Raw genomic sequence first — 20,766 nt, forward strand, 5'->3', positions numbered from 1 at the left:
GGAAGAGCTCAGCCGGAAGCGGGCTCGGCAGCCGGTCCGCCGCCATGCTGCTGTGGCGGCGCCTGGCGGCCCCGCGGGGTCCGGCCCTGCGGCGCCTCTCGGGGAGCGCGCGGGCTCCGGCGCCGCGGCCGCTGTACATGGACGTGCAGGCCACCACCCCGCTGGTGAGCGCGCCGCGCCGGGCCCTCCCGCTCAGAACCGCCCAGGAAGCCCGGCCGGGCCCGCTTGGTTTTCTGCCCGGGGATCCCGTCCCGTCCCGCTCAGCAGCCACTTGGGGATCCCATGTCATCCCGTCCCATACGGCCCAGGGATCCTGTCTCGCTCAGCAGCCGCCCGGGGGTCCCGCTCTGTGCCCCACTGCAGCCCCATCCCGTCCAGGGACCCGTCCCGCCCGCCAGCACCTGTGGGCTGGGCCTCGCTCCGGGGCAGCTGCTGACCGAGCTGCTGACCCGCGCCTTTCTCCCCGTCTCTGTACCACCTTGCGCTTCTGCTGCGCAGAAAATCCCCTTCTGTACCGTGGTGCCACCGGGAAGGCTGTGTGCAGGACACTAGACCACAGCTGCCATACGCTCACGTTTGCCCGTGGCTGTGGTGTGTAGAACATGCCTCCGGTTTTGGAGATCTGACCTGAGCTGAACCCAGAGCCCGCAGAACCGCAGCGGGAGGGGTGCGTGTGCCCAGGGGACAGAGGGTCTTTCTTGTCTCTTTCCAAGGCTGAGTGGTTTGTGTTCCGCAGGATCCCAGGGTCCTGGACAGCATGCTGCCCTACCTGACAGCCTACTACGGCAACCCCCACTCCAGGACGCACGCCTACGGCTGGGAGAGCGAGGCTGCCATGGAGAAGGCGAGGAGGGTCAGTCTTTGGTGCTCCAATCACAGGGGTTTTCCTACTGCTGAGGAAATTCAGTCTCAAAAGAAAATCCAAAGCACTGTTATAGTTAGCTCACTGCAGACCAGCTTTAGCGCTTCCTCTCTGTTTGGCTGTACCTCAGCAAATTTATTGCAAGAAAAAGCAGTGAGGTTGGAGCAGACGAAGTGATGGAAACCAATGTTTTGGGGAAGGATGTCTGGGGATATTTTATTTCCTGAAGTCATAGGCATGCAGTTACTGTGCTAATTGTGTATTTTATTGTCTTCTTAGTCTTAGATACAGGACTTTGTTTTGGAAGTAATATCTACTGGGGTTTTATCTACCTGACTTTTCTGTTCTATTCTGACAGGCTCGTGCTTAATGCTTAATGCCACCACCAATAATGACACCGATCCCTGATACATTTTGTACTGGTGCAGATGTTTAGACACTGTACCTGCACCATAACTGTGTGAGACACCAGCTGTAATCCTTCTGAGGCTCAAGAGGGTGTTCTTGAAAGCATTTTGCCTATGTTATACCATGATGAATTTGTTGTATTTTGCCACAATGCCTCACATTTATATTTCTTTTTGAACAGCAAGTTGCCGATCTCATAGGAGCTGATTCAAGGGAAATTATATTTACCAGTGGTGCAACGGAATCAAATAATATGGCAATTAAGGTAAAAGGCTTGCACTTAAGAGTTATTTATTATGTTAAAAATATGATCTTAAGAACTCTATGCATCTTTCAGCAGTCTGACTGTTCATATGTTGATGTAGTTATGAAATATTTGCATTATTGAATTCCTGGAGTTACTCCTTGTGGCATTCTGCTGTGTGCATGGAGGAAACGCTGGGCCCAGGATATGGGTTGGAGTACAATACTTAATGTTTGTCTTACATGCAACAAATACGGTCCCTCTGCTTTCGTAATTAAAACTTTGTCATAGATTCACAGAACAGTTTGGGTCAGAAGAGATTTAAAGCCCATCCAGTTCCACCCCTGCCATGGGCAGGGACACTTACCACTGGATCCAGTTGCTCCAAGCCCCATCCACCCTGGCCTGGAACACCTCCAGGGATGGGGCAGCCACCACTGCTCTGGGCAACCTGGGCCAGGGCCTCCCCACCCTCACGGCAAAGCATTTCTTCCTAAGATCTCATCTCAATCTCCCCTCTTTCAGCTCAAAACCGTTCCCCCTCGTCCTGTTCCTGCACTCCCTGATCAAGAGCCCCTCCTCGGCTTTCCTGGACCCTCTTGGTTTTGGCAAAGCAGGAGAATGGGGCTGAGCTTACTGGCAGCTTGGGCGGGTGGAGGGAGGCCAGTCCCAAATCCCTTGGTATTTCCCCAGCAGCTGCTCTTGGGACGGGGCTTGGGTCAGTCCTGGGCTGCTGTGGTGGCAGGGAGGCAGTTCTTCCTCATGGCACAGGCATCTCCATCTTGAGCAGTGCCCTTTGTGCCTTTGCGGGAGGTGCTGGGAGCAAGGGAACCCCAGAGCAAGGGAACCTCAGGATGGGAAGCAGAGGACAGTGGCCCTCCCCAATCTTTTCTGGAGCCCCTTTCAGTCCTGGAAGCTGCTCTAAAGTCTCTCCAGAGCCTTCTCCAGGCTCAACAACTCCAACTCTCTCACTTTTATCGTGAAATCCAGTGGAGATGCTGATTCCGAACTTGTTTCTGGTAGAGTAGGTAGTGTGTGAACATTCCGAATGCAGCTGTTCAGGCTTCTCATTGTGTGACTCCCCTGCGATGTTGTTGAAGTATTTCTGTTCATGGTGTCAGTTACTAGGTTTGCAGGCTCTCTGAAAAGCGAGGTGCTGATGGAAACACACAGTGTGGGTGACGTGTCAATGCCATTTAGATTCATGACTTCGGGGTCAGCAGGGAAGATAAAAATATATTCTAAGTTGTAATTTGCTTTTTATCGTTTTGTGCAAAAGTTGATTTTTTTCAGTGGTCTAACAGCAAATGTCTTGTTCATGGATTGTGCCCGACAGGGTGTTGCAAGGTTCTATAAATCCAGGAAAAAGCACATCATCACTACGCAAACAGAGCACAAGTGTGTTTTGGATTCGTGCCGTTCCTTGGAGTCAGAAGGGTTTCGGGTCACATATCTGCCTGTTAAAAAAAATGGGCTCATAGATTTGAAGGTATGTTGTTTACTGGCGGAAGGAAATTTAAAATAGAAGAATTCCTTAGTTCAGATTGGTGCTCGAGAGAAGCTTGTGTCCTCTTCGTGTTAAATAGGAAAGGATCATAAATACAGCAAGGTAGAATGAGATTTGCAGTGAAATCCTCATCACAGCTGGAGAAGGATTTTCTGTTTTGTCTGGGGCTGTAGACTTTTTCTCAGCCAGAATATCCATCTCCGATCCCCCCTTTCACCTGCTGTGCAGGTGGAGCTGCTGCATGCCCTTAGAGAGCCCGGCACGTGGCTGGGATGGAGCTGGCTGGGATGGAACTGGCTGGGATGGAGCTGGCTGGGATACACGAGTGAGTGGCGACATTTCATGCCCTGAGCTGTTCAGGGCATCAGACACAGCGATTACAGTGCTCCCTTCCCATTGTTGCCATGAACTGACCCCTCTGAGCGTCCTGGCTCAGTCTTGGCCTTTAGAAGTTGTATGTGCTTTTTTCAGCATTTGTTTCCTGTCGTACGAGACAGCAGCAGTTTCTGTAAGCCGGACCGTCTGCTCAGAGAGGTGGTGGGTGTCCGTGGTGGGGTCAGGGCCAGGCCTGCCAGTGCAGCGCTGTTGGAGAACTGTGCTGACAGGCTCTTCTGCGCAACGCTTCCTTGTGTGCAGGGCAGTTCCTTTAGAGCCTGCATTGCTTTGTCCAAGTGTGGCTTCAGCTGCTCTGTGGGCGGTCAACTCATTAAAGAAAATGGTACAGAGACACCCACAAAAGCTGATATGGTCTCGATTTAATGCAGTCAGGTGGCACAACATGTACCCGGGTCAGGATCTGCAGAAACACGATGGGTCACATTCCCCTTCCTGCAGGAGTTCTGTGTTTATGTGGCTCCCACCAGTCCTGTTCGCAGAACGTGAGGCTTCAACTTTGCAAGCAAGTTGAAGGTGTGTGCAGGAACCTTTTGCATCAGCTTTTAGTCGCAACTTCTCTCTGTTTGAATATTTCACCAGGAGCTGGAGGCTGCATTCCAGCCAGACACAAGTCTGGTTTCTGTGATGACTGTGAACAATGAAATCGGAGTAAAGCAACCAGTTGGTGACATTGGTGAGTATCCCACAGCTCCCAGTGAGCAGCCAGTGCCACTGCAGCCTTGTTTTGCTTCATATTTTCATAGCCAAGTGCTGCTGATGCCAAATCAGTTGTAGTATAGATAAGGAATAAATAACGATGTTTTCCCCGAAAAAAGCTTATTTTAAAAGGGAAACAAGGATGAAATTCAGTACTTTTAGAGTGAGTACTGCAGCAATTATAACCTTGTAGTACATGTCAGCTGTGGTGTTTCACGTTTCATTCTGAATTGTACAATGGATGAAAAAATTGCCCAGGATAACTCGGCAATTGAGTTTACACACTGCAGTGTTTTATTGAGCACTTGTAGGGTTTAAGAGGAGAAATGTGCAAAGCATGGGGCAGAAGGAAAGAGACGGTGAGCGCCTCACTTGGACAGCCCTTCGCCCAGATGCCATACACAGCCATGAATGGTGAATTTAGGGGTGGAAAGGCTGCTGAAGAGTCAGGGCTCTAGAACAGGAGGTAGTGAGAGGGTGGGCTGCGCTCTGAGCAGGCAGAGGGAGAGACAGGGACCACAAAGCAGGTGGAGAGAGACCTGGAGAGCCGGGGCTGTTGGAGCAGGCAGAGTGAGCCAGTGGCAGCTCCCACAGTCCCACCATGATTCCTTTATAATGTTTCCTATGACAGTGACACTCCTGCCTCTCTTCATATTCAAGATGTCTTTTCATAAGATGTTTGAGTTTTTAGGCAGTTTTTAGGCTGTGGCCTCTGCCATGGAGTTTATGCTGTTTTCCCAGGCCATGGCAGGCATCTTACCCTGTTGTGTGGCTCATTTCCTTCTCGCTTACTGCTGTGGGTTTTTTTATTATGTTCTTTATTATGCTCAAAGCAAGGTTCTTCAAGGTTCTAGTTCTTCACTGACAAAGAATTGACCATCAGTGAGTTGTTTATAGGCCCGAGGATTCTGTTTTCCTCCTATGCTTGTATTGAGGGCCGTACCTGTTGTCCTATGCTTAAATGCCAGAGGTCATGGAATCACAGAATGGTTTGGGTTGAAGGGTCCTCACAGCCCATCCAGTCCCAACCCCCACTGCCATGGGCAGGGACACCTCCCACTGGGTCTGGTTGCTCCAAGCCCCATCCAGTCTGGCCTGGAACACCTCCAGGGATGGGGCAGCCACCACTGCTCTGGGCAACCTGGGCCAGGGCCTCCCACCCTCACAGCAAAACATTTCTAATTTCTCGTCTCAATCTCCCCTCTTTCAGTTGAAAACCATTCCCCCTCATGTTATCCCTGCACTCCCTGATCAAGAGCGCCTCCACAGCTTTCTTGGATCCCCTTTCCCTACTGGAAGATTCCTAGTACTGAGCTCTGGTCCCCACTCTAGGTTCTTTGTTAGGAAACAAGCTCACTTCTTAACAACAGAAGAGTTTTTAACTTCTCAACTGAAAAAAATCCTTGTAGTCTTCCCTGTTGAGCACCTCAGCCTTTGCCCAGCGTGGCATTGGCTCCTACACAGCTCTGGACACTTCACTGGAAAAGAAACACGACAGCAGTCATTCCTTTCTTTGTCACCTCAGAACTGGGCCCTGCTCTAAATTAATGCATGATGTTACTTGTTGGAATAATTTCAATCATAACAATTAGATGAACTGATGTGGGTTTTTTTTCTGTTGTGTTTTTGTTCCAGGTGAGATCTGCCGTGAACGTAAGGTTTTCTTCCACACAGATGCTGCACAAGCGATTGGTAAAATCCCTATGGATGTCAACGACATGAAAATTGATCTAATGAGCATCAGCGGCCATAAAATTTATGGGCCCAAAGGTATTTAGTGAAGTGCTTTTCTAGAGAGTTGTGGTTTCCAAGCCTGCTTTAAGGTGACTACACAAGTCATGAAGTCAGAGCTATTTGTCATAGTGACTCTTACTTAAATTGTAGAAAGCTATTCTGAGGCTGGTGTTGGGCTGAGTTTGCAGTAGTTTGAGCACTGCTGCTGGGCTTAGAGATGTGCGAAGTGGATCTTCAGTGATGGGTTGTGAGGTACCTTCAGCTAAAGGAAGAAACAATATCGTAGTGTCAGGATTAGGAGGAGTGGCTTTGCAGGAGTTGTCTGCTTGGTGTGAAGCAGCATTGATGCTGAAACGGTCGAAATGAAATCACTGGGTTATAGGGCAGAGCTTGTGCCCAAGGGTCACTTGCAACAAGGGGATCAGAAGGTAAAGGGAAAGTTTAAACTCTTCGTGGTTTGGGTTGTCTTCTACTTCAGTGGTTTCTTCCTCCCAATGCCATTTGTGCATCTTCTTTCCAGAATGATTCAAAATTCAGCTCTGGGTTTTCTGGTTTGTTCCCCAATAGTGAAAGCTCAGCTGTCACTACCATCAGAGTCCATGGAGTTCGCAGCACTGGATGTAGAAAGGCAGAAATCCGGTTTGCTGTTCTCTGTGTGCAGTTCAGAAACAAGGCGAAATTGTTATTTGTTGAATATGTCTTTCTCTGTCTGAGCTCTCCCGGAGCTGAAGGCTCTTTATGAGGACTTAGTTTTCCACTGATAACTTTAGGCAGGTGACAGACACAAGTTTTCACAACTTACTCTGCCCAGAAGCTGCAGCCGTTCTTCCTGTGGTGATAGTCACTCATTAGGGACACGAAGGCACAGAAAGAGAAGGAAATCACATTTCTAGGTGCGGAGGCCATGGAGTGAAACTGGCTGGCTCATCAGTTTGCCTGCTGGAAATCGGTGCCCCTGATGACTCTTCCTAATGAGAAGAGAGGGAGAGGCCTCCTGGGACTGGTGCTGAGCAGTAATCCAGGGAAAGGAGTTCCAGGTATTCAGTTGGAAGTCAGTAAGGGAACATGAATGAATGAAGTATCTGCACATGAAAACTTCAGTGCAAAGGGGTGAACTTCAGCTGTGCCCAGGAATTGTGAAGAGGAGGGGAAGCACCAGCTCTTTGGGTGGCTGAAGCACACCGGGAGAAACAGCGTCTCTTGTGGCTGAGGCTGTGGGAGGCTGACTGGGGACAGACACAGTTTCCTAGGAAATGCTGTGCCTCCTGTATGTATTTGCTACATTTTTCTCCAGTGAGGTGTCCAGATATCTGTTTGCTTTGGAAATAAAGAATGTTTTAAAACCTTGGAGTCCCTTTTCATCGTTTCAGAGCTATGAGTGTACATTAATCCAGCTTTCCTTGTTTTCCAGGGGTTGGTGCTATCTATGTTCGCCGTCGACCACGTGTCAGGCTGGAGCCCCTGCAAAGTGGTGGGGGCCAGGAGAGAGGGCTGCGGTCCGGGACTGTGCCCACGCCTTTGGCAGTGGGGCTGGGGACAGCCTGCGAGGTGGCACAGCAAGAGATGGAGGTACGTGGGGGAAGATTCGTCCTGCATTCCAGAACTTCCCATAACAGGGCTTTTAGGTTCCTTTGATCTTTTTGTGTCCATATGCCTGAATTAAATTTGATTCTTGTGTTGTAACATCAAGTCAATCCTTTGAGATCCTAAAGGATATTTTTGGCTAATTGGAAGCTGATTTTCAGTTTTCTTACATTTCTCTTTTCTTGAAGTGGTTTGAATCATGGTTTTATACAACAGGATCAGAGCTGACGGTTTTAGCAAAATACAGCTTTATGTGCTTGTACTCATTTCTCCATTCTGCACACATGTATTAGCAGGTTCTTTGAAATGGATTACATCATATTTATGAAAAGACAAGATATCCTAGTCCCTTATCGTACCTATAAAATTTGTTGAAGTTCAACTTCGCAGCACTGTGACAAGGAATTATTATTTTTCTCCTAGCTCAGTCAGTGAAGTTTGTTTGCTGGGTCTGGTGTCTGAGCCTTCGTGTGCTGATGTGTATGTTTGCAGGCATTGATGCATTCCTTACAGCTGGAATGTAAAAATCCTTCAGCTGGTGCCCGTGGGATCCACGTGCCCGTTGTCTGTGCACATAGGATCAAGCTTCTTCCTGGGAGACAGGCAGAGATCCACCATCTGAGCTGGGTGGCTGTGGAGGCCTCATTAGAGCCTGCAGAGCCTGGACTCTGTACAAGCCTTGGATCTGGGTTCTCTTCCTTGCTGGCAGAGTTTGGGTGTTTCTAAACCCAGTCATATTTGAGACAGCCTTGTTTGCTTCCAGAGAATTTCTCAAGCCTGTAAACACACGTGTGCACCTGAACGTTCCTATGCACCAGAGCCCATACCATACCTACTGCTTTTTTAGTGTGAGTGACCTCATTTTTCACTTTAGTACAAGACGCTGTACATGGGCAGCTCTCCCTGGGCAGGTTATATGTTGTAAAAGCTGAGTTCATAGTCATTAGCGAGTCCAGGTCTGTGCGCGGTACAGCTTGAGAGCTCCCAGGGAAATTAGGGGCAGTTAACTCTGCTGTCCTGCCCTGTCTTGTGTTGCTAAATGTGTCATCTTATGTATTGCCTAACTTGACTTTAAACACGGAGAACACGGTGCTGTTCTGAAAGCCAGCTTGGCACTTGCTTATTGAGAGAGCTTTCTGAATAAATTGGGGTGTTTGTGATGGCAGAGCTAGTGAGGCCAAACCCGTAATTCTCTTTTGAAAGTCTCTAGAGTAGGCAAAGTTTGACAGTTGGTTTTCATGTTTCTGCTGTGTTCTTTGCCTCTTGGAACCAAGCCCACTACTTCATCTGTGACACAGAGCAGTGTGACTGAAGTCAAACTCTGCCCTGTTGATTGTTTTGGTCTCTTCTCTGGTTTCTTTACTAGTACGACCACAAGCGAATCTCACAACTGGCAGAGCGACTGGTTACAAAAATAATGAGTGAAGTTCCGGATGTGGTTATGAATGGAGATAGAGAGCATCGCTATCCAGGTAATGTTAATGAAATCCTGAGCTGGTTGGAACTCTCCCTCCTCAGTGTCAGTGGCTGTGACTGAATAAGTCACTTCAGCCACATGTTGCGCAAGTTCTGCCACGTGGGGTAGGATTTGTCCTGGATTTCTGTCTTTTTTTTTTTCTATTTATTTGTATGTAGGATGTATCAATTTATCTTTTGCATATGTGGAAGGAGAGAGTCTTCTGATGGCCCTCAAAGACGTGGCACTGTCTTCAGGCAGGTAGGTGGGATGTGTGGGGAGGAGAGCAGTGTATTTTGGAGAGAAAATAACACCTGTGGTGGAGGCACAAAGTAAGGAGCAGTCTGCTCTGTGCCCCAGGTTTGTGTGTTCGTTAATGAGTCAGCCTGGCATTGATTGCATTCTGAGATGGTGTTTCTCTGAGGTGGCATGTTTCAAATTAAGGTCAAATTTACTCATCCTGAAAGCCAGAAAACCCCAAAGGACCACAAACAAAGTCAGAAAAAAGCAGCCTAGAAACTCCTACCTGCCAGACTGACAGACCTGTGATTGAGTAGCCTTGACTTGTAACTGCTGGTGACACTCCCACTCAGGGCTGCCAGCTTTTGAGCAGATTCTGTCCTTCAGCGGGATGTCACCCAAGTGGCAGATGGTAACTAGAGTCTAGCGAGGCTGGACAAATGCCTGAATTAAATGAGCTCAGAGCGCCAGTGCTCAGTGCAAAAGCGGAAAGAAAATGGACTACACTGTTAAGGAGCTGTGCTCACGCTCAGGAGTGCCAGTAATGCTGCTGTGCTGAGACAAACTTGATGCTTATGATGAAGTGAATGGAGCGTAGAGATGCTGTCCTTTCCTCACCTCTGGGAACAAAGCAGCCACCATATCTGAATTAGAGATCTGTTGGCACTGAACAGGAAGAACAAGCCCTCTCCTGAGTGTCTGCAGCCGAACATGTCTGTAATGTGAAACGAGGCTCTGCTTTGTGCACCAGAGAGCACAAACAGCGCTCTGGTTTGTGCTGCGTGTTGCTACCTGTAAAAATTTCGTAACAACACGTACCCGCTATTGCCTGCTGCTTCAAGAGGGAACTTCTCTTTGCTGACAACTGTACCCAGATCACCTTGCTCTGGGTCCCGCTCTGCAGTTTTTCACTTATTTGTTCTGCTGTCAAACAGCAGCCTGGGAAGTCTCATTTTAGCGTGCCTGTAGGTGTGCTCCCCTCCCTGCCTGGTTCTGGCTTGGCTCCTGTCTCTTTATTTCAGCAGCTACCGCGTAGTCTCTGTTCCCCCTGCTTCTCTTGTGTTTATCCTTGCTGCTCGTGCTCCTGATTTATTATCCTCACTCCCCTCTAAGCCTGCCCCTTCCATCCTTCTTCTTCAGCCACAGAAATACACTCCTCTTGCTTGTATTCCCTGGTGGTTTCTCAGAGGCTGGGGAAGCTGACAGAGTTTGGTTTAGAGAGTCACAGTAATATTAACTGAGTGACCTGTCCTCTCTTGGAGGAATTGAGTGAAATGTTACTTCATGTAGCATCTGCACAGGAACAGAAGTCTGAAATCTGCCTGCTTTCTCTTTCCCCAGTGCTTGCACATCAGCCTCTCTGGAGCCTTCCTATGTTTTGCGGGCAATCGGAACAGATGAAGACTTGGCTCACTCATCTATAAGGTGTGTGGAGTGCTCTTCCTTAATGCTTCCAAATGTTTTTCTTTTCTGCTGGAAGTAAGTGGTGGATTTGTTTTCTAGTACGATATTTCTAGTCCTTTGGGTTTCTTTTGGTTTAGATTTGGCATTGGTCGTTTCACTACAGAGGAAGAAGTGGATTATACAGTGCAGAAGTGCATCCAGCATGTTAAGAGGCTGAGGGAAATGAGGTGAGCCGTCTTCTTACTGGCGTAAAGACTTCTTAGGTGTGCTGATCATCTGAAGAGTTGAATTTAGTTAAAAGTAATTGCTACAAAAATTGGATAGTGTCTCTGTATATAAGCAAGGAGAGTTGCCAGAGTGGGTGGTGGGCCTGATCTGAACAGCAGTGATAAATGTTTTAAGGAAACTAACCTGATAACAAACCTTTTCCTGGATCCTGTGTCTGTCAGGGAAAGAACACCCATAGGGCAAGCAGGCAGGGCAGCACATGGAGTTCCTAATGCAGAGGGGGTGTTTGTGTGTGTACTGATACCTTGTTTTGTTTTGGTGAAACTGAGACTACTGACTGAGCTGGACAGAGTCACAGGAGAGCGCTCTTGTCTCTGAGACAGGAGTACTTTATGCCATAGTAGGAATGGGGCCCGAGGTGGAGCCCCTGCCCTCTCACCTCTGGTGTTTCGGGCTGAGGACACAGCAAGGACTGGTCCTCTGAAGCTCACTGACCTCTAGGAGGAGAAGGAAGGCAGATGGGGATCTCCTAGTTTCACAGAGTCACAAAATGGTTTAGGTCGGAAGGGATCTCAAAGCCCATCCAGTCCCAACCCCCCCTGCCATGGGCAGGGACACCTCCCACTGGATCCGGTTGCTCCAAGCTCCATCCAGCCTGGCCTGGAACACCTCCAGGGATGGGGCAGCCACCACTGCTCTGGGCAGTCTGGGCCAGGGCCTCCCACCCTCACAGGAAAACATTTCTTCCTAAGATCTCATCTCAGTCTCCCCTGTTGCAGCTGAAAACTGTTCCCCCTCGTCCTGTCCCTGCACTCCCTGATCCAGAGCCCCTCTCCAGCTTTCCTGGAGCCTCCATTTCTTGTGTGGTTGGTGGAATTGTCTGGTTGTTGCTGATGTTGACCTGTGCAGTTTAGACAGCCCTCATTTTTCTCCTTTCTTTACAGCCCTCTCTGGGAAATGGTGCAGGATGGAGTCGACCTCAAGAGCATTAAATGGACTCAGCACTGAGAAAACCTCGCTATCCATGGACTGGGTGTAGATGGGGCTTACAATGCATTTTCTGTACATTCCTGAACAAATTATGCAGCACTTCAGGGTTTTGACACTTGCAATTTGACTGGAAAACTGCTCTTTCTGATCACAAAGTCTGAGAAGCCAGTAATGAAACTCATCTTTATCCCAAAGAAAGGCAGAATGATAGAACAGCCACTGCATTTGCGTTGGCACACAGAAATTTATGCTAAAGCATAATTGATTTGGAAATGATTTTCTAATAAGGAAATGAGATCAGTGTGTTACTCCTGGCCCCTACAGGTGGCTGCTTCTCAGTGTAAAACATCCCGCGTAGCTGTTCTGTTTGCAGCCCGTGTTCTGCTTGTGGCTGGCGTCCTGCAGCAGCAGCTGCTTTTGCGCTGCTCAGATGCGTTGGTTGCGAGCAGCTCTCAGACAGAAGAAGCTTGGCATTTTCAGAGAAGGATGCCTCGGTGTGGCCGTGTGCCTTTACAGCTGAGTTGGACATGCAGTTTTAAGAACAGGGTTTTTGTCTAAAACAGTATTTTTGTTGTTTTTTTGGGAGTGATGCTGGTTCCGAATAGTGTGCGTTCACCCAAAGCCTCCTACTGCGTTATGGTGTGATAGCACTGATGATGCACTTTGCTGTCCCCTCCACTGTGCTCTTTCCATTCAGTTTTTTTTCTAACTAAGGAAAGGAAACATGAATGCCTGGGGATGGGGATATGTGGAAAATGTCTGCTTCAGTTGCAGTGCTGGTTTAGGTGGAACGTGGGGAAGGTGGAGAACAGATAAAGTGTGATGTCTTGATGGAGTCTGGGGTTTTGTTGTTTTGGCCTTTTTCCTTCCCTTGTGACCTGTCCTTTGCTGTTACCCAGTTTGCCTCTGGGCTGCTCGTTGGCTTCTGTCCTTTCGGGGAGCCTTGCCCACTGGAGCCTGGATGTTTGGTCTGGAGATCAGAACATAAGGCTCTGGAGCGGTCTCTGTGTGACGGCCGGTACTGCGGTCTGACCAGAGACTTCCATGGGAGTCCCTTCCCTGCAAATGCTGGAGGAATTGTCAGTGGAAAAGTGTTTGGTGAGATCAATTCCTGCCAGCGTTTCTCCTTTCTTAACTCTTCCCAGTATGAAACTTATCCCTGTGTTCCAAAGTGCCTTTGTGAAACATGAGCAGACAGTGCTCGGATTAGTTGTGTGGATGGATAGATGCTGTATCAGCTGCTGAATTCCATGTCCCCTATGGAAAGTACGTCCAGTTCGGGATGGGGTCTGCCTCCAGGGGGAACCACATGATGGAAAAGCCAAAGCTCAGGCTCACAAGGCCTGAATTGCGTTACAGAAGCTTGTCCTTTGTTTTGTTTTGTCACCAAGGACAGATGTGGTTGGTTGGAATGTGAAGCTAATCCACAATTATTCTGTTTGCAATTATTAGCTTTAGCAGCTTTAATGTTGTAGGGATGGCACCTTATATTTCATCGCAACATTTTGAAAGCTACCATGTGCACAAATAGGCTTTAGACGTGTTGTGTGTTCTGTATTATCCTTGAGCCGTGCCTGCTTTCTGGAGTAAGCATGCGGCAAAGCTTCACAGCGCGTTTCAGAACTGTATGTTTATGAAATTGTGTTCCATGGATGATAAAAAATATAGATAAGTCTGAAACGTGGCTACTTTCAGTCTGTTGGGATCCACCTTTCTGGCTGAGCTCTACAGCACGAGCAGTTGCTAAATTGCCGCCTTTCATTAGAGAGCAGAGAAAGACAAACTCCTCAGCTTGCTGTGAACACTGTTCGAAGCTCATTCTGTCATCGAGTTGACATCACTTTTGACAAGCCATTTTTCTCAAACTCAATGCCTGAGCTGAGCTAATTTGGGTTTTAAATTCGAATAGCTTTAATTCTGATCATTTCAAGAAAAGGAAGCCCAAAATCTTGAAGATTTAAAATATGGAAATTCTACATGCAAAGGTTGGGGAAGCTCATCCGTACTGATCGCAAATGATTATCTGGAAATGCTTATAAGGCAAGATAAGAAAAAATGTACAGCAGAGACATTTCTCCCCGTGATGGACAGAAGTAGCACCAACGATGAACATGGGGCTGTGCACCACGGTTAAAGCTTTTCCTGGGAAGGAGTAAATTTCTGGGGTTGAATATTGACAAGTAGACCTGGCTGTAACTCGGGAGCGAGGGAGCTGCAGGGTTTTGTGGGGGCTTTTGGTGATTAATTGGAGCCATCTGCCTTCCTGGAATTGGCACCGATCCAGTCTGGAGGCCTGCTGAGATTAGGTAGTTAGGGCCCCAAGTTTTTTGCTGGTGTACACAATAAACATCTCTAGTAATCACCAGACGTGATTGCAGCAATGAAAAAAAAGCAGTGTGGTGAATCATTGCATGAAAGCTGAAAAGTCTTAGTTTTCTTCTGACCTGGGATACTCCAGCACTGTCCTTTGTTATCCTACACCTCCCTGCTGCAGGGTGGCCGCAGCAGAGCGAGGCCCTGAGCTGCTGGTGTTCCTACGGTCCCCTGCACACGTCGGGCAAGCAGCTCTCCAGTCTGGCCAGTCTGGCTGTGGATGCCTCTGGTGACTCTCATCACCTGCTTCTGGGCTGTGCTGAGGGGTGTGTGCTGAGAGCCGACCCTGCCCACTGTCACTACCGCTGTAAGAAGAGGAGTTACAGGAGTTACGGGAAGCCTACAGCAGTCAAGGAGTGATGTGTAAGCAGGTGGTACACCTAGAAAGAAAAAAGAGTTGTTAGCTTGACAGAACCGATAAACACGGACAGCCGATATCAAAAACCCCAAATATAGTACAACATTTGTAAAACCAGGGATAATAGGGAGAAGATAAATGTGTGGGCTGTTTATTGGGAGAGGATGAGGGTGGTAAAGGAAGAGAATTTGAGAACAGAAAGAGGAGATTTATAGGAAACAAATTGTGGGGTGGAGGGTTATTGTGACAGCAGCCCCAAGCTGATCCCACTGCCCATCACCTATTTTTGCCCTCATTTCTGTTAAATGGTGAAGAACAATTAAGTTAAATGAATTGCTGAACTCCCAAAAGTGTTTGCAATGTGATGCAATGATTTATTTTCACGTGTTTCTTTGTGGCAGACTGAAGGGTTTTTTCATTGACCACAGGTGCTGCTGCAGCGCCCGGTGTCTCTGAGAGGTGCTGGCTGCTAGGATGCCGTCTGGTCGTTTTGGCACCTGAAATCAATAAACCCCCACTCCTAAAACAAAGGTTTTTGTGTGGAGAGGAGACATTGCTTTTGTTCTGTGCAGGGTGCAAAGTGGAAATTCTTCCACAAACCCAGCATCCTTACGGCAGACCCCAAAGGCTGATCCATACAAAAGAGATGCTCAAAATCCCACCTAAGTCATACGATCATTGCACCAATCTAACACAGATAAACATTAGGTTACACAATTCTACCTTAACTCAAAATAGCTAGTTTCCTTCTCACATTCTTAGTTAGGATAACGATGTCTTTCAGGTAATCCTTAAACAATCATGAATTCTCCCAATCCCTTCCCTTGTTTCATCATGCATTGATTAATCTGAGTCGGGGTTGTTCAGCCTAGAGAATAGAAAGCTTTGGGGAGACCTTGGAGCAGCTTCCAGTACTGGAAGGGGCTCCAGGAAAGCTGGGGAGGGGCTTTTTACGAGGGCCTGGAGTGACAGGATGAGGGGGGAATGGCTTTAATTGGAAGGGGGAAGACTTAGATTAGACATCAGGAAGAAATTCTTCACACTGGGGGTGGGGAGGCCCTGGCCCAGGCTGCCCCATCCCGGCAGGGGTTCCAGGCCAGGCCGACGGGGCTTGGAGCCCCGGGCCCAGCGGGAGGTGTCCCTGCCAGGGCAGCGGTGGGACTGGATGGGCCTCGAGGTCCCTTCCGACCCAAACCATTCCATGGTTCTCACGACCCGGTGTCTGTGTCAGGGCACAGGAGGTTTACGGGCGATCCCGTCAGCATCTATGGGCAGGTATCGGGGAGTTATAGAAGATGAGAGCTACAAACTACGTTCTTCTCCCCTCAGGTAAACGTTTGTTGTCCGGGTGTGCTCCGAGGGCACCTGAGCCCGCGTTAACGCTGCAGCACGATGGGCAGTCAGAAATGTTCCCCGCGCTCGCAGAGGGCCGCTCCCTCCCTTTACTCAGTCCCGGCGCTGCCTCAGTCCCCGCCCGCCCCTGAGGCGCCCTCTGCGTCCCGCCCATCTCCAGCTGAGGCCCCGCCCCCACGCCGTGCGCACGCGCCCTGGGCGGGAGGGAGCTCTGCGCACGCGCGGTCCTGCCCCGGCCCCGCCCCGTTAGCGCTCGGCGCGGCGGCCATTTTGTGCGGCGCGGGCGGAGCGCGGGGCGCGGCGCGGGCCCCGTGGGCTCCGCTCTCCCCTCTCTCCCGCGCGTCCCTCGGTAAGAGCGCGGCGGGGCGGGGGCCGGGGTCGCCCCGACCCGCGGCACCGGGGCCGGGCGGGAGCGGCCCCGCGCGGAGGTGGCCCGGGGTACTCGGCCGGGCCCGGGGTCCCCCGCCCGGGAGATCAGAAGGAGCCCCGGGCCCGGGGCCTCCCTGCGGCGGGAGGCTCAGAACCGGGCGCTGAACCGGTGGACGGTTTGGGTTGGAAGGAGCCCTAGGGATCGTCCGGTTCCGGCCGCTGCGGCGGGGTCGGAATCCCTGGGTTGGAAAAGCCCTTGGCGGTCCCCGGGCCCGGCCGTCCTTGTCCGCTACCGATCCAGATCGCCGAGCGCCTCATCCGCCCGCCTTTAAACCCCCAAATACCTTTTAGATACTTAACCCCCTTTGGAAAGCTGTGGGCCCCGGCCGGTCCCGGTCCGTAGGCGCAGGCGGGCGGGGCCCGGGCCCGTTCCCGGTAACGCGTGCGCGAGGCGTTGGGCGGAAAGCGCGGCTTCACCTGCGGGAATGGGGGATGCTTTGGTTTAAAGCGGAGAGAATTGAGGTTGGCAAACAAGTAGCTGGTGTTTGGTGGAAAGTGGAACACGTAGAGTGGAGGTTTGCACCTTTCCTGAGGAATGCTGCTTGGTTTTGTTCCTGTTTCACATCGTAGCGTTCTGTCTTGGCCCGCTGCAAATCCTCGGCTCGGTCTCAGTGCTGTGGCTGCTGTACTGGAAAGACAGCATCGTGGTTCGGTTTTTCTTCCAAATGGAAAGTTCCTTGTACATGAAAGATTTATCTGCCTCTTGAAGCAGGTGTAGTTTTGCATGAAAGTGTTTTTCAGGTGATTACGTTCTTTCCTGCGCTGTAAACTTCTGTTTGACTGCTAGATATGTAAGTGTGTAGTTGAATCCTTCTAATGTAGGATTGCTTCTTTTTTCTTGGCTGTCTAATAAAAAAAAAGTTTTCCTAAATGCGTTTCCCGTTTTAATGTAAGTCTGAAGAGAGTAGCAGCATCTTCCTCGCTTGTAAGTCTGCTGTTCGTGTCCTGGAAGATCTATGAGTATATGTGTATTCTGATTCCTGCTGTTAGGGAGTTTGTGGATGGTTTAGTAGCACTTCTTTCTCCGAGTTCTCCTTGGTAACGATGCTAGTAACTGAAAATGGCTTGTTTGGGTTGTGTGAGGAGGTTGTTATTAATTCTTGGTGTGGTTCATTCCTGGATAGTTTTCCAAAGAATCACAATTTTGGTATGAGATGGTCTGCTAAGAAATGAAAGAGCAAGGATTTTCCATCCTTCTGTTAATACAAAATTGTGTATGTTGCCACTTAAAATGTTTGGCTCTTTTGTTGAGTTGTAATTCTAGGAACACAATTTTTATACAGGGATGAAGTAATGGGCGTTTGATCAGGGTTTGGGTAATAACATGACAAATTACTTCGTAAAATGCAATCCTGTAGTGGAGAGTTCTTGCTGTGTGTGCTGTAGAGGTGGCTGTGAGATGGCTCTTGGTTTCACCGGTCTGTGACTCCAGAAGAATTTTTGCTATGCAGTTGTAGGGATGATTTTGGAGGTATGGCTGTGTTGCTTTGCTCAAGTGGGAAGACGTGCAGTTGGAGGAAGGGATGTCACTGTTGATGGAGCAAAGATTTGTTAAAATTCAGGGATTCTAAGTATTTGATTCTTGTTCTTTGCCTTTGAAAATTGATTTGTTCACCTGTTGTTGATGGGGAGATTTGAAAGATTCTTTGAGCATTTTCTGGTTCTTTTTCTTTCTTTGTGGAAAATATCCTCTCTTGAAACCGTACATAAACCATGCAATGCTATTACCGACAAGTGATGTGGGGTTGAGGTATTAGAAAAAGCACTCTTCCTCCTGTGGTGGTCGTATGTTGCAGTGCCTCGTGGTGGCTGCAGGTTTGAACTGTCTGTATACACAGTTCTTTGTGGACTGTTACTACTGTTGTGTTGCCTGCATTGATTTTTGCCTCCGTTTATTCTTTGTTGCAGTCTAAAAGTTGGTTTTAATTGGTTGCCCACAGGATTGGCTTGGCTTCTGCTACTTGTTAAGAAAAAAACATCTGTCTTTGCAGGTAAGAGCCTTTGAATTGAAGACTTATTTATATGCATATTGAGTATATCTTAAAAAATGTTTGAAGCTTTTGGAATCTGTGCATTGGTACCAAAACTCTTGGTTTATGTAATAATCTAGAGCCAGTCTCTTTACTTTGACTCCCACTTGTGATAGTGGTTCTGGCAGTGGTGTTCTTGTAAATAGAATTTCTGCCAAACTCTTGTTTTGTTGTTTTATCGGCATGTGGTAGTCCGGAACACTCCACAGCTGTTTTGTACTGCTGGAAAACATAGCTGCTTTGCTGCAGGCCACATGGCTGCGTGTTTCTAACTAGAGGAGTTTAGAAGTCCACAGTAATTGGTTCTAATTAGGCTTTGCAGCATTTAAAGGGATCAGATGGGTTCAGATGAGCTCGGAGATGACTCTCGATCTAAGTGCTTAATTTTAGTCTTTCAAAAAAAATCAAACCAAAAACAACCAACCCCCAAACTGTAGTTTACAGTTTTAGCTTTTGCTAGGGAGTTCCAGGCTGGGTATTTAAAATTCCTCCTGCGATACCAGTGTTATGCTAGCCTTTGTCCAAGAGTTGCCAAATAGGTGGTGTGTGTACCGCATGGTATTGTACTTTAATAATCAGCAGGGACTGTGTTGAGTCTTCTGAACTTCTCTTGTTTTGAAAAATGCATACATCTTCAAAGGCTGGTCTGGGTGTTTATGAATTTATGCATACAACCTGAATTCTACTTATTTCACTGATGACCGCACAGGTGGGGGAAGTGATATTGTCATCTGTACACCTTTTTCCAGTGTAAGACCCAGGTTTTTGAAGTCGCTGCCATGCAGACCCATAGGTGTGCTGTTAAGGCTTGGATGGCGTTGGTTGCCAGCAGACCTCTACTGCCCCTTTATGATCGCTAATGGGGATTCTGTGCTTCTGGTACCTCTGAAATTATACCACACAGAGAACGACAGCAAAACCCACTTTTTCCTTAAAGTACCTTTTTGTACAGGAAGAAGAGCAGGCAGCCTGCAAACACCCCTGACAGCCTGACAAAAGCTTTCAGCGCAGACCTAATGAGCACGTAGCCTATGCTCCCTCTAAAGCCAGTGCTGCCTCTGCATGTTGTTGATCTTCGCAAGCAAACACTGAAATATTTGAGCAGGCTTTGCTTTTCCGTTAGCTGGAAAATTTGAGTGGGTTATTGTCTCCTAAGTGTGTTTTGCAAGAAAAATCAGAGTTGTGAGTGCTTAGAAATGTGAAATTTGGCCCTTTTGGTCCTTGTGATTTTTCTTTAAATCACAGAAGCAAAACGAATGCTTTGTTAGATCACTGATGTCCTGAGAATATTGGAGCATTTACGTTTTAACTCCATCAAATATTTTTGGCAAAAAAATCCTATGTCAACTCCTTAAAATTCTCCTTATTCATACCATGCTCCTGTCAGCTCTTGCTTTGTAGCAGGCGTTGGCTTAGTATCATGCACGGAATTAACAGTGCTGGAATAATTGCAACTAGTGTTATGAGCAACTGCATGCCTAAGCAGCTGTTTAGGCTTTTTTGTCGACAGTGATTTAGTGGACCAAAATAGAATATTTAGTAACGAAACTTCAAGGTATCTCTTAGCATTTCTAATGAAGTTTTGAATACAGTGCAAGATGGAAACACTTGTGTTATCCTAGGAGTTGTGTAAATGTTAAGATGCTTGACCTCTTCAGAATTCTGTGGCCTTACCTGTTAAGTTGCCTTCTGGGCTGGATTCTCGGAATCATTCGTAGTTGTGGTTATTTGGTAGGTCTCAGTTTGGATAAGGAATATGCGATGTTCTAAACCGGCATATCTGAGGAGAACAACCTTCCTGAGTCACCTTTGTTCAGCTAATGGCTTTATCAGATTGTCATTGCTTTATATTAGCAAGGAAAGAACTAGAAGTGGTCTCCCTTTTAAGACAAATCTCAGCTGTCTACATCCCAATGCATGAAAATCTCTGAAACTCACTTCTTTGTATAATAGGTAATGGAGAAAATGTAAACCTGGCAAGATGTGCCATAAGTATTTTAGTTTTCAAAGTACAGGTGCAAGCCCAGGGATGTTTTTGTACTGCTTTGCCCCAGGATCATCTCATTCCAAAGCAATCCTGGAGCATCAGGTAGTACACTTCTGGTTTACAATCCCCTTCAGAATGGCTTCCTTAAAGTAGCCAGGACTTCCATTTTAACTTTAGTTTCAGAGATTGCTATCAGCATTTGGGAAATTTAAAATACAACTACAGAGTTAATTTAAAAATACTGCTGTTTTAAAACAGTGCAAGAAGTCCTGTCTGCTTCTTTAGGGGTGTGTGTGGCATGGATGGTTCTTACTTTGACCTGTTTTTGTCACTTGGGCCGGCATGTTGCTGCTGGAGAATGACTGGGCTTTGAACTTTATTCTTCAGGGAAACGTGAGCTGTAAGAGGTGAATGCTAGATGTTGCTTTTGTTGCTTGGTGGTGGCCATGGGAAGGCTGCTTGTAGAAAATAATCCCTGGGGCTCAGT

General features: G+C 48.1%; 2 protein-coding genes across 6 annotated transcripts in view; both read left to right on the forward strand.

Annotated features, from left to right (window-relative positions):
• On the forward strand, positions 1-13,720 carry NFS1 (NFS1 cysteine desulfurase). The gene is made up of 12 exons (XM_054081171.1): positions 1-164; positions 737-853; positions 1,452-1,535; positions 2,851-3,003; positions 3,997-4,090; positions 5,749-5,883; positions 7,259-7,416; positions 8,798-8,903; positions 9,067-9,148; positions 10,469-10,552; positions 10,669-10,758; positions 11,704-13,720. Exons 1-12 carry the CDS (start codon positions 45-47, stop codon positions 11,765-11,767), a joined length of 1,287 nt encoding a protein of 428 aa, XP_053937146.1. The 5' UTR covers positions 1-44; the 3' UTR covers positions 11,768-13,720.
• A 2,330-nt stretch (positions 13,721-16,050) lies between these two features.
• CPNE1 (copine 1) overlaps positions 16,051-20,766 on the forward strand; it is a 43,162-nt gene continuing 38,446 nt past the window's right edge. For 3 of the 5 annotated variants that reach the window (XR_008452543.1, XM_054081163.1, XM_054081158.1), the window contains exons 1-2: positions 16,129-16,182; positions 18,171-18,253. The gene's annotated coding sequence lies outside the window, so the exon portion shown is untranslated. Of the gene's footprint in view, positions 16,183-18,170; positions 18,254-20,766 lie in introns of all 5 variants that reach the window. The other 2 variants (XM_054081161.1, XM_054081159.1) reach the window with 2 other exon arrangements.

This window comes from Cuculus canorus, chromosome 16 (assembly GCF_017976375.1).
Source record: "Cuculus canorus isolate bCucCan1 chromosome 16, bCucCan1.pri, whole genome shotgun sequence".
In the NCBI taxonomy this organism is placed as follows: Eukaryota; Metazoa; Chordata; class Aves; order Cuculiformes; family Cuculidae; genus Cuculus; species Cuculus canorus.

Bases quoted from the DNA above. Each gene is read 5' to 3' on its own strand.
- NFS1 (XM_054081171.1), top strand. From the start codon at position 45: ATGCTGCTGTGGCGGCGCCTGGCGGCCCCGCGGGGTCCGGCCCTGCGG. The intron at 1,536-2,850 runs GTAAAAGGCTTG...TGTGCCCGACAG, and splicing joins CAAATAATATGGCAATTAAG to GGTGTTGCAAGGTTCTATAA. The intron at 3,004-3,996 runs GTATGTTGTTTA...ATATTTCACCAG, and splicing joins ATGGGCTCATAGATTTGAAG to GAGCTGGAGGCTGCATTCCA.